At 33.2% G+C, this 15,622-nt stretch overlaps 3 protein-coding genes across 3 annotated transcripts; 2 read left to right on the forward strand and 1 right to left on the reverse strand.

Annotated features, from left to right (window-relative positions):
- Positions 1–3,340: 3,340 nt before the first annotated feature.
- Positions 3,341–3,652, forward strand: MONOS_14306 (putative DNA polymerase type B, organellar and viral family protein; the record flags this gene model as incomplete). The annotated part of the gene is made up of 1 exon (XM_067867097.1): positions 3,341–3,652. One exon carries the CDS (start codon positions 3,341–3,343, stop codon positions 3,650–3,652), a length of 312 nt encoding a protein of 103 aa, XP_067719655.1.
- Positions 3,653–6,030: 2,378 nt separating this feature from the next.
- Positions 6,031–6,753, reverse strand: MONOS_14305 (uncharacterized protein; the record flags this gene model as incomplete). Its single annotated transcript, XM_067867096.1, has 1 exon — positions 6,031–6,753. One exon carries the CDS (start codon positions 6,751–6,753, stop codon positions 6,031–6,033), a length of 723 nt encoding a protein of 240 aa, XP_067719656.1.
- Positions 6,754–9,653: 2,900 nt separating this feature from the next.
- MONOS_14304 (uncharacterized protein) lies at positions 9,654–11,342 on the forward strand (the record flags this gene model as incomplete). Its single annotated transcript, XM_067867095.1, has 3 exons — positions 9,654–10,139; positions 10,295–10,537; positions 10,722–11,342. The coding sequence occupies 3 exons, from the start codon at positions 9,654–9,656 to the stop codon at positions 11,340–11,342; spliced, it is 1,350 nt and encodes a 449-aa protein (XP_067719657.1).
- Positions 11,343–15,622: the final 4,280 nt, after the last annotated feature.

Here is a 15,622-nt window from a genome sequence, read left to right on the forward strand (position 1 = left end):
TCTGCAAAAGGAGCTCGTTCTTCTTCAGTACACAAGCTCCAGTGAATGAGGTAAACGGAAATGAGAAGAGAAATGGGGGTAGGAAGGGGAAGGGGCTTCCAGCACATCGCAATAATCCACTCACTTTATGACATCGCCAAGGAGCCAAGAGCGAGGAGTGCGCTATCAAATGAAAGAGGCAAAGAGAGCGGAGAACAGTGGCAAATTGAGTTCCGAGCAGAGGAAAGGAAGAAAGCAGGAAGAGCTAAAGGCGAAGACGAAGAAGAAGAAGAAAGACGAGTTTTGAACATCGCAAATTGACGCTTTCGACACATGGCTTGCACATGCAGCAACAGAAAGGAAGAGGAGGGACAGGGGAAGAGAAGAAGGAGGTTATGAAAATGATGATGAACAGCAGCAGACATTTTACTCGTTTGACAGCACACTCTCATCTGCCCAGGTGCACACTCAACACATCAAAGCCTCCTCAACATTTGCTACTCCTCCTTTTTCTCACTTGCCACACACACAATTGTCTGTCACTTCTGTTCTTGTTGGAACTCCGCCGAAGCCTCTCACTCAGTCATCTCCTGCCACAGACTCTTCTTCACTCACACAGAAGTCCTTCGACATATCCAGCCCAAGCACTACCCCTTTATCGAACATGTCTTCTTCCTCTCCTTTTCCTCTTCTTTTCCTCCTTCTCCTTCTTTCCATTCATTTCCCCGTTCTCTTTCACAAACTCATTCTTCCTCTCACTCTTCCTCTCCTTCTCCTTCTTTCTCTCTCTCTTCTTCTCTTCAATCTTCTTCTCTTCAATCTTCTTCTCCTCCATCTTCTTCTTCATATTCAAAGGCTGGTTATTCATAGATCACACAGCCGTCAACCATCAAACAATTTTCTCATTAATCCTCATTGAAAACACATTCATTTCAACAGACATTCTCTTTTTTTGCAGAAAACAAAGAAACAAATTGAAATAAAAAAAGAAAAAGAAGGAGAAGAAAGAGAAGAAAGAGAAGAAAGAGAAGAAAGTGAAGAAAGAGAAGAAAGAGAAAAAAGTGAAAAAAGTGAAAAAAGAAGAAGAAGAATTACAAGAACAAAAAAAATTAATTTGCGAAAAATCAGAGAATTTAACTTTTTCTTTTAAGAAACATCACTCAATCTCTTCCACAGAATTGGATGTTTTGTCTGATGCGAGCACAGCTGTATCTGCTTGTTCTATCACACACACCAACTCCCCAGCCACAATAGCAGCCAATTATCATTCGTCTTCTCATTCGTCTTCTTCTTCAACTACTGCTTCTGTTTCTGAGTCATTTTCTGAATGGGCTATTGATTCGGTCTTGTCCAGTGCTTGCTTGAACCCTTCTGTTAACTACATTCTCCTCTCTTCTTGATATATTGCATTATCTCAAGATATTTCTGCTGCTATTGTTTCTTCCTCTTCCTCATCTTCTTCTTCTTCCTTCGGTCACCTCTTCAATCACGCAGAACTGGATGATCTTCACGTCAAGGAAAGCGTTCACCTTCAGATGTTTGCTGGTTTCTGTGTGCCAAATTTACGCTGCTCATGGAACTGTTGGAACTGTTAAAGGAGTTGAAAGAGAAGGGGTTTGTGAGAGAGATGATATGGAATATAGTGAGGTTATTAAAAGTGAGACTGGTGATGAATGTGTGGTTGAGGAAGAGGGAGCTTGCTGAGAAGAGAAGAAAATAAAGAAAATGAACGAAGCAAATTCGCCGAAAAAAAATAAACAAGTTCTTTTTTCGTTAAAGAAGTGATTAAGAAGTGTTATGAAACTTTTATTAGGAAAACAATATATATAAAAGAAAACAACAAATGTAACACTTTCAAATGGGGGATATAAATGAAGTGGAGCAGAAAAGCAAGAAAGATGGGCAGCAGATGGAGAAGAAAGTAGAAATTTGTTCAAAAAAATAAAAAGGAGAGAAAAGTGAGATTGACTCTATTGTGATCATCCATCATTGTTTCGCCTCCATTCCTTTCGTTGTTATAATAAGTCGTTGAACTGCTCAACTGCAGCAAGAAATTGGTGATGAAGTTTTGCCTCAACGAAAACAAAACTCAATGCATGTTATTTGAAGAAATTTTATTTTGAACATTAAAATCCATCAACATTGTTCAATAAATATTAATTTTCTTTATAAGTTTTGTTTTGCAAGTAATGAAACATCTTATTTTCTTTCCAAAGTTTGAATTTTCTATTTTGATTTTTTTTTTGAAACTTGATCATAAAAATTCTTTTTCATCAAAAACATTAAAAAGGTATGATTTTTTATATAAATTAATAAAACAAATATATATGACAGAAATAAAAGTTATAAACTTGCAAAAAATCAAATTAACTCTTTGATCAATAAATACCACTATAGATTTAATTTTTTCTGTTTTTGATCTTTTTTTATGATGTCAAAAAAAATCACCCATATGAACACACTAGATGAAACAGAATATAATGTATTTTATGAAGAATCGCATAAATGCAGAGCAAAAAGAAAGAGAACAAAAGAAGCACTGACATCAAGGAATTTGGTAAAGAAGATGTTTGCAAAACAGCTTTTCAGACCAATAACTTATAGTGAATATCTAAAGATAAGCGATATCACCAAGCCTAGTGTCAAACAGATTAACGATTTGCATTATAATCCAAAATACTGCTTGAAATCGTTTGAGCAAATTGCAAAAGAAAAAGAATTTAATACGATGCGTTATGAAAGCGAAACTATTTCGGACTATTATTATGCAGATTTCGAAGCAGATACTACAGGAATTCAAAGAGCTTTTTACTGGTGTATAACAAACGAAAATGAAACAAAACACTTCAAAGGAGAAGATTGTGCAATTGAACTATTGAACTGTATTCCTGACAACTCTTGTGTATATTTTCATAATCTGAAATATGATTTCTGTATGATAGCTAAACATGTGGATGAACTTTCAAATCAAATCGCGAAAGACAACAGATTAATGAGAATCACAGTGAAATATAATAAGAAAACCATTGTATTTAAAGATTCATTTTCGATTATTCCAAGTGCATTAAAGCAATTCCCAAAGATGTTCAATTTAAAAAATACCCAAAAAGAATTGTTTCCATTTAATTATTACACATTAGAGAGACTTCAAAATAATACAGGAATTATTAGTGAAGCAGGAGAGCATGAAGCCAAAAAGTGGAACACCGAAGATTATGAGCTTTTTAATAAAAATATTGACACTATTCCCGGATGCAGGTTAAGTGACAACACATTCGATATGTAAAAATATTGTGGATTCTATTGTGAACAAGATTCAAAAATATTAAGAAAAGGATTTCTCAAATTTCGAGAAGGATTCATGAATGATTTCGATATTGATATTTACGATTACTGTTCAATTAGCTCTCATGCAGATGCCACACTGACAAAACAAGTGTATTTGAAGAATAAGAATTTGAATAAACTCGGAGGAATCATCAGAGAGTTCATGCAGCAAGCTGTTCACGGAGGAAGATGCATGACTGCATGCAATAAAAAATGGCACTCCACATCTCCTATTGAGGATTATGATGCTGTATCTTTATATGCTTCTGCTATGCACAGAATATATTTGGTTGAAGGAACTCCAAGTGTAATTGAAACAGATGAGCAACGCTCTTATGAGTTTTAACAGAATCAGAGTGCATATGTAGTTGATATTGTGATTTCAAAAGTGAACAAACACTATCCTTTTCCTTTACTCGTATTTGAAGATGATGAAGGAAATAATTTTCACAACAATGTTATTGATAAACCAGAGAGAGCAGCAGTTGATAACATATATTTGGAAGATTTGATAGAGTTTCAGAAAATAGAATTCACAGTAATTAAAGGATATTTTTGGACAGGCAATCGTGATTACTCAATCCAAAAAGTCATCGGAGATATATTTGGTAAATGAGCTGCATACAAGAAAGAAAATAATCCTTTAGAAGTTATATATATATTAATCATGAATTCTCTTTATGGAAAAACAATTCTGAAGTTTGTTGATTATGAGATAAAATACATTAATGAAAATGATATAGGAAAATATTGGAGCAAAAATAATAATCAAATTATTGAGTCATCAAAAATAGCAGATTCAAGAAATAAAACTCATGTAGTTAAAACACAGAAGCAAATAGACACTCATTTTACATTCAATCTAATTGGGATTCATATCGAAAGCATGTCTAAACGCATAATGAATGAAGTGATGTGTCTTGCACATGATCTCAACTGTCAAATCTATTATCAAGATTCAGACTCTATGCACATTAGAATTGATGATCTTCCAAGACTAGAAGAAGCTTTTGAAAAAAAATACAATCGTAATTTGAAAGGAACTCAGCTGGGAAACTTCCACTCTGATTTTCCTCTTAATGCATTATATGCAAATGAATCTTATTTCTTAGGAAAAAAGATGTATTTAGATAAACTAGTTCTTCCAGAAAATAAAACATCTTTCATGTTTCGCATGAAAGGAATAAAGCAGTTAGCTATTGAAGCAAAAGCTAAGGAATCAGATGAATGTGAAGATTCTCTAATGAAATTATTCAAATGCATTTTTAAGGAAAAACAGTTGAATTTGATCTCACAAATGGATCTCCTTGCTTTGAATTTGAAAAAAGATTTCACTGTTGCATCTCTTGATTCTTTAAAAAGACGCATAAAAACATCATTGGAAAAAGGAATATCACAAGCAAGTGCTCAAATAAGAGCACAAATATAGAAAAAACGTTTATGAAATTCATATAATAATCAAATATTATTTTTATTATAATGAAATAATCAATAATAATAAATACAAATGACATCAAAAAAAACTAATTCACTCATAAAGAGTTTATTAGCTGCATCTGATTCTCTGCTCACAGAAATAGAAGTGTTCAAGAAAATAAATAAGATTTCAACGAAAACAAGAGTGTTCAAAACATATTATGAAACTCACAAAACAGATCTCATATTTGATATCACTATTGAAGAATTATACAATAGATATAGACTGGAGTATTTAAAGAAACATAATCCGAAACATTACAAGAAACAGCAAAGAAATAATTATGAACTCATTATAGATGAGCAAACACCTGAGCAAAATAATTTTCTGCAAGACACAGGATATAAATCAAAAAAGAAACAAGAATCACTTTTCTATCAAAAATACAATTCTCTTCCTGCTGTTCACTCGAAATATCTCAAGAATAGTTTTCCAGAAATAGAAAATAAGCAATACTATTTACATCATGTAGGACAAAAATACACATTTTTGATAGATCTTATGTTTTCAGATAATTTATGTTATCTTGTTGCAATAGGTCTTAATAATAGATATCTGTTTGTGGAGCCAACTAATTTTTCTTCGAAAGATGAATCAAGCAGTGGAAAAGTTACTCATACACAGCGAACAGCTTCTGCTGTAGTTGAAGCTTTAAACAGAATGATAATAAAAGGAATGAAAGTTAGATACTTGAGAGGAGATAGCGAACGTGCATTCAATAGCACTTTGGCTCACAAATATTTTAAAACTCACAATATTTCTTTTCAATCTCTTGTGAGTACAGGATCTTCTCACACACAAATGGCTCCACTTGATAGAGTTGTCAGAACTATAAGAGACATGAATTATACATCAAATCCTTATAGTGAGTTTATTAATCCAGTCAGAATGAAGCAACTGGTGAATTATTATAATAATGCTCCTCATTATAGTCTTTCAAAAATAATGAACTTCGATATTAGTCCTCAGCAAGTGTACGATAATGAAGAATTGGAAAATGAGATCATTCGTCGCATACATCAGTTGAATTATAATATTATAAATTCTCTTGATTACAAGCTTCCGATCAATACTATCGTCATCTTGAAAGCTCATTATGAAAGATTAGACAAGAGAAGGATGAAAATTCTTCCTGAAACGTTTATAGTAATAGGATAAGACAAAGGAAAAATAAGAGTAAAAAGCAACGTTGATAATAGAATACCACCAGTCTCAAGATGTGAAGTTGCAAAATTATAACAATTTTTTTATGATGTGCGTCTCCAAAATGCTAAATAAATTGCAAGAGGATCAATTGTGTGTGTATGACTATTTCTGCCTCCTGTTGTGCTGATACTTGTGGTATGTTTATGGCTTCCTCCAACTTCTGTGAAAAAATGTGTTTCACTTGATGAATTCCAATTAAATTCCATACCAAGGATATTTCCAGGTGATCCGATACTCTGTAATGGATGATATAAAGCATGTGTGTGTTCTCCACTGTTATTAATTGTGATGCTGTGACTATGACTTGGAATTTGAGAAGTTGTTAATGTCGTTGCACCAGAAGTTGCTGATCCAGATGTCGAGCCTATCAAAACTGCAGAAGATGCAGCTCTTATAAATCTTCCATTTGTCATCATTTTCCACGATGTTCCTGGATATGTTTTTGATGGATCTGAAGCATCATATTTAATTATTACACTGTTTATAGGATAAATTGCATCAACAATTGTTGTTAATGATATCTGTTTTGCATCAATTTCTGATTTATTATAATAATTCTCAAATGATATTTGTTCTTTCTCGATTTCTAATAATTCTGTTCCATCCCACCAGTAATCAGGATCATTAGTCTCTTTTATATAAAACGTTTGTCCAGTTTGTAATGTATTTACATTATCTTGAATGGAAAGCCATTGACACATATTTTCATAACTGTCAAACACTCTTGCTTTATATCCAACTTTAGCATTCAGTTCATCAAACATATATCGATTCAAGTCTTGATTTGCTGTTATTGATTCTTTAATATTTTTTATGCTTTCATTTATTCTTTCTTTCACTTTATCGATATTCTCTAATGAATTATTTATTTCTTTTATATTTTTGTCAACATTATTGAAATTCTCTAGTGATTCATTTATCTATTGTAATACTTAAAAACATGAATTTGGCTCCACATCTCAGATTTTTTTTATATTTTGTATATGTGCAGTTCACCATGTGTTGACCCCATATTCGACCCTTATTCTGCCAACTGCCCCACATCTGGCTGGATGTTATTAAAAAAAGTCGAAAAAGATCAAAAATGTGACACTCATATCTGGATTCTCAGAAGGCTCTGCAACTTCGTTTTATTTTTATTTTGTTAATTGGATTTTTCCCACGCAACATACCAAAATTTATTAGAATCGCTTTGTCCGTTGTTTTTCTGCAATTTTTCAAACATGAATATTTTTGTCATTTACAGAACGAATACAGATTTTAATTGCACAAGCTTTTCATTAATTATTAACATGCATTTCATGTGTAATTCTCCAAAATAATGTCAAATATTCTTTATTGAATCATATTCAATCATTCTGACAGTATTGATTAACAAATTTTATTTGAAGTTAAAAATCTTAATTTCATCTTTGTTCAATTTTATAATTATAATAACTTCTTATATACAGAAATGTTTGTAATAAACTAAACCTCCTCGTCACCCTGAAAAACAGAATCATTCGTCAGTCACTTCGTCACTCTGTTTTATTATTATTATTATTATTATTATTATTATTATTATTATTATTATTATTATTATTATTATTATTATTATTATTAATTTCAAATATCATATAATAATAACTTGATTTTATTTTATGCAATCAATTATTGTATTTGATAATGTTTAAAAAAAGAAAAAATGTTCAAATGGACCCATTTTAAAATTTTTAAAGTTTTTTGTCTGTCTTTTGACAATGGAAAACAACAAATTCTTTTAATTTTTGATAGAGATAATAAGGAATGATGCACACCTCAATAATTAATTTGAAAATTATTTTCGAACATTCTGGGTTTCAACGGGAACAGAAACATTTTTTTTATAGATAAGCATCGTGGAAAAACATGATGTCATTATTCATAGTCTGAGAAAATAGAAGTTGAAACTTTCGCAAGTTTGATCAAGAATTTGCAATCTCTTTATCCATCCTTTTTATTTTATTTTATTGTTTTGCTTTTGTTATTTAATATCTTTAATTTTTTGCTTTAAAACATATCTTCAATGCACTGTTCATGGTTTTTTTCAACTTTTTCTTTCTTTTATTTCATCACCACTTTTCTTCAGCAGTAAACAGAATACAATAATTGTGAAAATTACTTTCACAATTTTTTTTTTATCCATTATCATCTTATTTCAGTTCTTTACCTCTCAGTTCTCTGACTACTGTGATTTTTCATTCATTGTACTCTGCCTTTCAAAACAAAATTCATTCATGTTGTATCAACTCATGCTCAGCCTCCTCCCCATCGAATAATTCGTCTTCTGCGGTTGGCGACTTTTTTTAGCCAGGGCGGTGGCATTGCTTTGAAAAGAAAGCACTCAGCACCTTCGTGAAGTGCGTCTTTGATGCAACCATGGTCTCTTCAGCAGAGTGCAAACAGTGAGACAACTACTGAAGATCATTGCACTTAAGACTCCATATCACGCACACATTAATGAATAGCTTCACTTCTTTTTTCTAACGCTTATTCAAAATCATTTTCTTTTTTCTGTGCTTTTCATCCTCTTCGATCTTCGTCAAACAAGCAAAAGAATTTCAATTGGAATTTCTGCTCTTCTTTTTCTTCCTCGTCTCCCTTCTTTTCTTTTTCTTTGTTATTTTTGTTATTATTGTTTTCTTTTTTTCAAAAAATCAAATTTGATTCAATTTTTGTTGGGAAATCCTCGATATTTGTTTTTTAAATTGAGAAATTTCCTTTCATCTTTTCCTTTATTTAAGTTTTTTTGATAATTGTGTTTAATGTTAAAAATCGTTATATCATTTGCTCCCTTGTGCTTTTATTTATAAAATGACGTAAAGTTGACCCCAACTTCCAATCAATTAAATGTTTAAAAAGTTATTATTAAAATATTGGATAAAGGATACTCTGAGCAATTTAGAACATTGGCATTTTTGCATGGAATTGAAAATAACATTATCTTGCCATTTTTGAAACAAAATTAAATTTGTAATTCCATGAATGTGCGTTAATATTACCATTTTTTCAAAAACATAAACTGAATGAAATTTTCTATCTTTTTAAAAATCATCTTTTTTTGTATATAAAACGCACCAGTATTTAACGTATTCACTTTCTCAATGAACACCGAGGCCCCTTTTCGTTTGCATCTTATCATTTGCATTATCCCTTTTTGACAATAAATAATGATCATGATATTTTATTTTCATTTTTATATATGAGGAACTTTGTGCGTTCGACTCTTTTGAACAAGTCATTTGTTCCGACATGCATATAATTTTATTCTAGGCTTGAAGTTATTCCTCCTTGAAATGCTGATCAGTCCATGGAAATTGACAGTTACATCAATTTTCAACTGATTGCGAAAATGTCTTCCAAATTTAGATCTGCTTTGAAAAAGAATACACAAGCATACTGCAAATTTTATGAGAATGAGAAGAAAAGAGATGCAGATTCATTTTTCACTGCGATACAGACAGCTGTGATGGAACCTTCATTCTTTCAAGCAACCGAAGAGAAAGACTATTTGCGCAGCATGGAACGTAACCGGTTCTTCGGAATGTGCCATCTCGATCTCATTTGCAGCAACGACATTGAATTCTGGTGATCCACCGAACACTTTGTGAAAGAGGGCACAGAAGATGATTTTCCGAAGCAGGACATGATTGCGCTGGCAGAGCTGTGGAAAGAAGGCTTCGGGTGGCTGGTGCCTGACGGGGCAGCGGTGTTCTTTGCGAAGTGGGAAGATGGAAGCATTTTGGACGAGGCGCCGCCTCCGGCTGTGAAGCGGGTGTTTGCGATGCTGCAGACGAAGACTCTTTTTCCGGTGAAGAAGAACTTTATGCTGGGAGTGCTTTTTTACTGCTATCCCTCCTTGAAGAAGGAGAACAGCAGCATTTTTGACACGGCAGAGGGAAAGGAAAACAGAACGACTACAATCAACTCTGTTGCACAGCATGTGGCAAATGAGTTGAGACAAGCAAATGAACAGACAAATTATGTCAAAGAGAAGAAGGCAAAGAGAAAGAGAAAAATAATGAGAAAGAAGAAGACAAAGAAGAAAACAAAGAAGATCTCAAAGACGCAGCAGCCAGAGACACAGAGCTGTCAGATGTGGAGCTGCTTCAGGCCGAACTGCAGCTGGCGTGTGAGTACATTGAAGAGAATGCATTCAACTATTTTGGCTCTGTCTGGTCGAAATACTGGCTGGCGAATGTGTTTGTGACGAAGCAGCTGTTTGAGGAGCAGATGCGCCTGTCACTCAGAGAGAAAGGAGCAGCTGTGTTGCAAAGGGGAAGCTAGAGAGAAGGAGATGAAAGGAAAGAAGAAAAAGAAGAAGAAGAAGAAGAAGAAGAAGAAGAAGAAGAAGAAGAAGATGAAGATGAAGATGATGATGATGATGATGATGATGATGATGATGATGATGATGATGATGATGATGGTTGTGAAGGAGAAGAGGAGGAGGAAGAGGAGGAAGAAGAGGAAGAAGAATTAGAAACATTCGAAGAAGAGGAGGAGGAAGAATTTGAAGTAGAATTTGAAGAAGTATTATCAACATTTACTTCACTTAATGAAGAAGAAAGAGAAGAAGAAGAGGAAGTAAAAGAAGATGAAGGAGAAGAAGGAGAAGGAAAAGAAGAAAAATTCGAAGAATAAGAAGAGCTTCCATGAGCAGAAGGAGGGGTGGGAGGGAGAGGAGTGAAAGAAGAAGAATGAATGCCGGAGGAAGAAGGAGAAAGAGGAAGAGGAAGAGGAAGAGGAAGAGGAAGAGGAAGAGGAAGAGGAAGAGGAAGAGGAAGAGGAAGAGGAAGAGGAAGAGGAAGAGGAAGAGGAAGAGGAAGAGGAAGAGGAAGAGGAAGAGGAAGAGGAAGAGGAAGATGGATATGACAGTTATGCAACAAAAAGTGCGTTTAATGACAATTGGCAAGTGGCAGAGAAGCCGATGAGAATGTTGGGGGCGAGTGGGAAGCAGCCAGATCCTTCGCTTTTTGAGCTGATTGAAACATCTTCTATTTCCATTTTCTCTCAAAATGTGCCAATTTACCAGACGCTGGATGCATTTCGCTCGACTCTTTCGGAGTCTTCGCATGAAACAAGTGAAAATACAAGTCATTCCCTTTCATCATCATCATCATCATCAGTTGGCTCATTGCCTTTTTATTACTCTTCGCCAAGCAACATGAATGCACGAAATTCTTCATTCACTTCTTTTTCTTCTTCTCCTTCATCATCATTTTCTTCTTCTTCTTCTTCATTTTCTTCTTCTAATCTTCAACCAGAAATTTTGAATGGCAAGATCCTCCATAATCATTTTCAAATCTTGTTTGGATTAACAGATGTCTCTTTATAGTTTTTTCACTATTTTGAAACTTCAAAACTCCCACATCTATTTTTCCTTCTTTCTGCATTGCACTCCCATTGCAACACAATATCCCGCACACGCTTTTATCACTATGTTTTCTTCTTCGTGCTTGACTATTCTAAAGCAACAATCCCACTTGAATCTAACTCATTCAACAATCTCTTCTTCGTTTGCTCAGTCCACGTCTGTGACTTCTCACGAATAAAAAGTTAAACCCTCGCTGACATTCCGCTAAAAGATTAGAAAGAAGATGCGCTTTCACTTCTTTCATGCGAGTTGTTCATCATCTACGTCCGACTTTTCTTCCCACTCTTGTTAATACAGAGCAGAGAAATGAATATCTGTTCCTTGAAGCAACGATAACTCTGTCGGTGAGCTTATCTTTAAGAATTCAACAGTTGCTGTACGGATGATAATGGAGATGGATCTATTGGAACGAGAAGAAGGAAGTGAAAGCGCAAGGAGTGAAGCGGCTGATGCACCAGAAACTATTTGTGTGGAAGTGCTCAGAGATTGAAGAATGAATGAATGTTTCAATTTTGGTAATAAAATATGAGAAGACATATGTTTATTCGCATGTTAATGATAAACCTGAAATGAAAATGAAAGGAACAAGGAGTTTAATATTTTATTAAATATGCAACAAGCAGTTCAAAGTGTCAATTGACAAACTCTGACGTCTTTCTCCCACAATTCTTCGAGCCCTGGAAAATAATCTTTCACAAAAACATTCGCTACAAGGAGATTGAATTAGGCAGTATGCAAATGATGAGTAAATTTTGTGAATATCGCTTTTTCGAAACATATTGGAATAATAAATGAATGAATCATCTTCAATCACACATTTTTCAGTTTCCTTTTTTTCCAAAGATCTCTGAAACAACAGCAAACAACCTTCAATTATTTCTCCTTTTTCTTGACCAATAAAACTTTGAAAAGTCTCCCTAAAGCTGCAGGCCATCCTCCCATGCCAATCTCCAAACACTGCATCAAAAATATCGAGCATCGTTTTTTCTTCCAGTTCGAAATTATGTGAATGGATTCTTTTCACTGATCCAAACGTCCCAAGGCACATTACATCATCATTTTCAACATATTCCACCTCCAGTTCATGAAATTCATCATTTGTTGAGCAACAACATTCTTCCTCCTCATCCATAATATTGACACTTTTCTGTTGTTCATCAAAATTTGTCTTCTTTTCTTCATTGGAATGACGAGTATTATCTATAGGCTTTCTTTCATCAAAATCTTCCATATATTCATCGTCAATTGCTTCGTTTTCTGCGCATAACAATCCGAACAGATCTTCATCATACTCTTCGTCTGATTCGTCCGTGCTGCTTTCCATCTCCATTGATTGTGAGCTTGTACGAAGAGTTTCAATGAAATTCAATAAATCAATAAAAATAATTTTTGAGCTTTTTTGGAAATTTTGTTGATCATTAACAAAAGGAATCAAACCAAATTCATCATTCATTGAGAAAATATATTTTTGTTTGTATAGCCTTTCTTTTTGGATGTTTTGCATCGTTTCGCTAAATGCAGTGGCTGACAATAAAGAAACTGAAGATTGCAATGAAGCTGGAGAAATTGAGCCGGATAAATCGTTTGTGGATGAGCTCTGGATGTGTTCCTCCAAAATGCTTGCACTTGCACATGCTGATGTGGCAGATGAAGAAAAACTCGAAGATAATTGATATTCCGCAGAAGGAGAAGATTCTAAAAAAGAAAATGAATGAAAATCAAATTTATCAAAAGAAATACCTCCTTTTTCTTGTGCTTTTTTTCCCTTCATAGTTTTCACAACTCTTGGATCCAAAATAAAACAGCTGTTTCGAAAATTTGCAGCTCCTACTGGCTTTAGAACATATGATAAAGCGTGCAAACTTCCTCGATTATCTGCAAGCGTGTAGTTAAATAATAAAACAAGAATGTCTGTCAAAGCGTTATGCCAATTCTGTTCATGAAATAAATTTGTTGAAAAGAGAGAATAATAAACTGTGAATGCAGAAATCAAATCTGGAAAAACATCACTCAGCTTTGCTTCATTTTTTTCAAATGATAAATGAAGGATTTGAAGCGGAAATAAGAGAATTTCCGTTAAAGCAAATGATATTTGTTCTTCATTATTCAACAGGCCTAACTCTTTAATTGTGTTTGCATGCATTCGAATAAATAAACATATTTGATACAAAGCAAGCCACCGTGTGCTTACAAATGTTGGGCATCTTTTATGAAGTTTTTTTTGGTTGGAAGATAAATGGGCTTCCTGACAAAAATGTAACAGAATGTTTTTTACTTTCGATAATGTTGAATTTTCTGAAAATGAATGAACAATAACAAGATTGACAAGATGATTGAGACAATATATGACAATTGGTTTTGGTTCCTTTTCCATGATGGATTTAACCAATGGATTTTTATGATCATGACTTGAGAGTTTGTTCAATGTTATCATTTGTGATTTTAGTCCATCAACACAAAAGCCTCGAACCACTGCTCCAACGGAATGAAGATCAACAATTATAGAACTGCATAAATTGTAGAAATCATCTTGTGTTTGACATCCATTGAATAATTTCCAAAATAATGGAATTGATTTTGGAAATAATGGAACAATTCCGATTGCCATGTATTTTTTCCCTCCAATAATTGCACCGTCCATTATAACAAAAACAGGTTGATTTGCGACTGATTCATGCAGCCTTCTCATTTGTGAGATTTCTTGCTTTTTTAGCATAATAGCGATTTTCTTTTCACTGAGAACTGGAAAAATGTCTCCTCTTTTCGATTCAGGGTTTGATTGTGAAGCATGAATGAGAGAAGTGATGAAATTATTTAATTCCTTTGAGGCAGCCGAAAGAAATGAAATATTGCACTGCTTGATAACCTTGAGGAAATCGTTGAGTAACTCAAATTTTGCGTTGTTTGCAGATCGAGAAATTGATTCAATCACTCTTGTTTCTGAATTGACTGAATGGTTCGAATGAGAGAAAAAATCAAGAATTGAAGAAGATTGATAAATAGGACAAATATGGCTATATATAAGTTTCGAATCTTTTCTTCCAGTTGCAGCACAGTTTTGTCCATTTTTGGAATTAGGACAAATGAAAAGCCGATGTACTCCTTTTGCCGAAAAGGTGGTCACTGATTTTGGAGAGAATGAAATGAAAAGTTTTCCATTAACCTGTTCAAATTTCAGTTTCGTCATATACATATTCTTATCTGTTGGATGCTGATAATCTTGTGGAAAATTTGGCATTAATTAAAAAAGTTAATAAACAAAATGAAAGTTAAATCAAACATTGTGAAAATTCAAATTCATTCACTCTTTTAAGTTTTATAAATTCGCACTTTGCTTTATTTAAATCAATCATGGTGTTTCTGAATAATAAATCCTAACAAAAAGACATATCAAAAGAGATCAAGAGATCTAAACCATCCAAAAAAATGTTTAATGAGGCAAACTATGTCTGGATCTTTGATTGACCGAATTAATTCTGTCAAACATTCATTTTCATCAATTTGGTTTTGCAACATTATTCAAGAACAGTTAGTTTCCAAAATGACAAATTACTTGAAAATGACGTCAGTGACAGGCTGTGCCAGAATTATCAAAAAATGACAAATGATCAAAAAAAGTGACGATCAAAAAAGTCCGTATCTGAAAAATTCATCAACTTTTCCATAACGAAAATTTTTCAAAAGTTAATTTTTGAAAATCAATTTGTCAGCAAATAACATAAATAATGTTATGAAACTGAAAATATTTCAATAGATATAAAATGTCTAAGTTATCAAAATAAATAAATTTTCTCGTTTGAAAAAAGTGACATTTAAATTTTTGATTTGTCAGTCACTTTTAAAAAAAGGCTCGTCACTGGAGGGGTGACGAGGAGGTTTATAATAAACATTTGAATTTTATATTTGTATTTGATATTTCACAAAGTTGTTTTAAATAGTTCATCGTATATGAACTGCAAGAAGAGAAGCAATAGAGGAAGGCCGAAAAAGCGAGGGAGAGGAAGACCAAAAGTTAATAAGTATCCTTTAATTTCAATATGTCTCAAGTTACACTTATTTTATTAATATATGGGTGATTTTTTATGATATCATAAAAAATTCCGACGTTTGATCATAAAAAATTTTCATTGAGGGTGGGGTTGATAAGAAAAAAGAAAGTGATGATCTCACAAATATATTGCTCTAATTATTATTATAATTATTTATTTGTTGATTTTAATTTGTTTCCAATTGTTTTAATT

This window comes from Monocercomonoides exilis (assembly GCF_001643675.1).
Source record: "Monocercomonoides exilis strain PA203 chromosome Unknown scaffold60-472593, whole genome shotgun sequence".
NCBI lineage: Eukaryota > Preaxostyla > Oxymonadida > Polymastigidae > Monocercomonoides > Monocercomonoides exilis.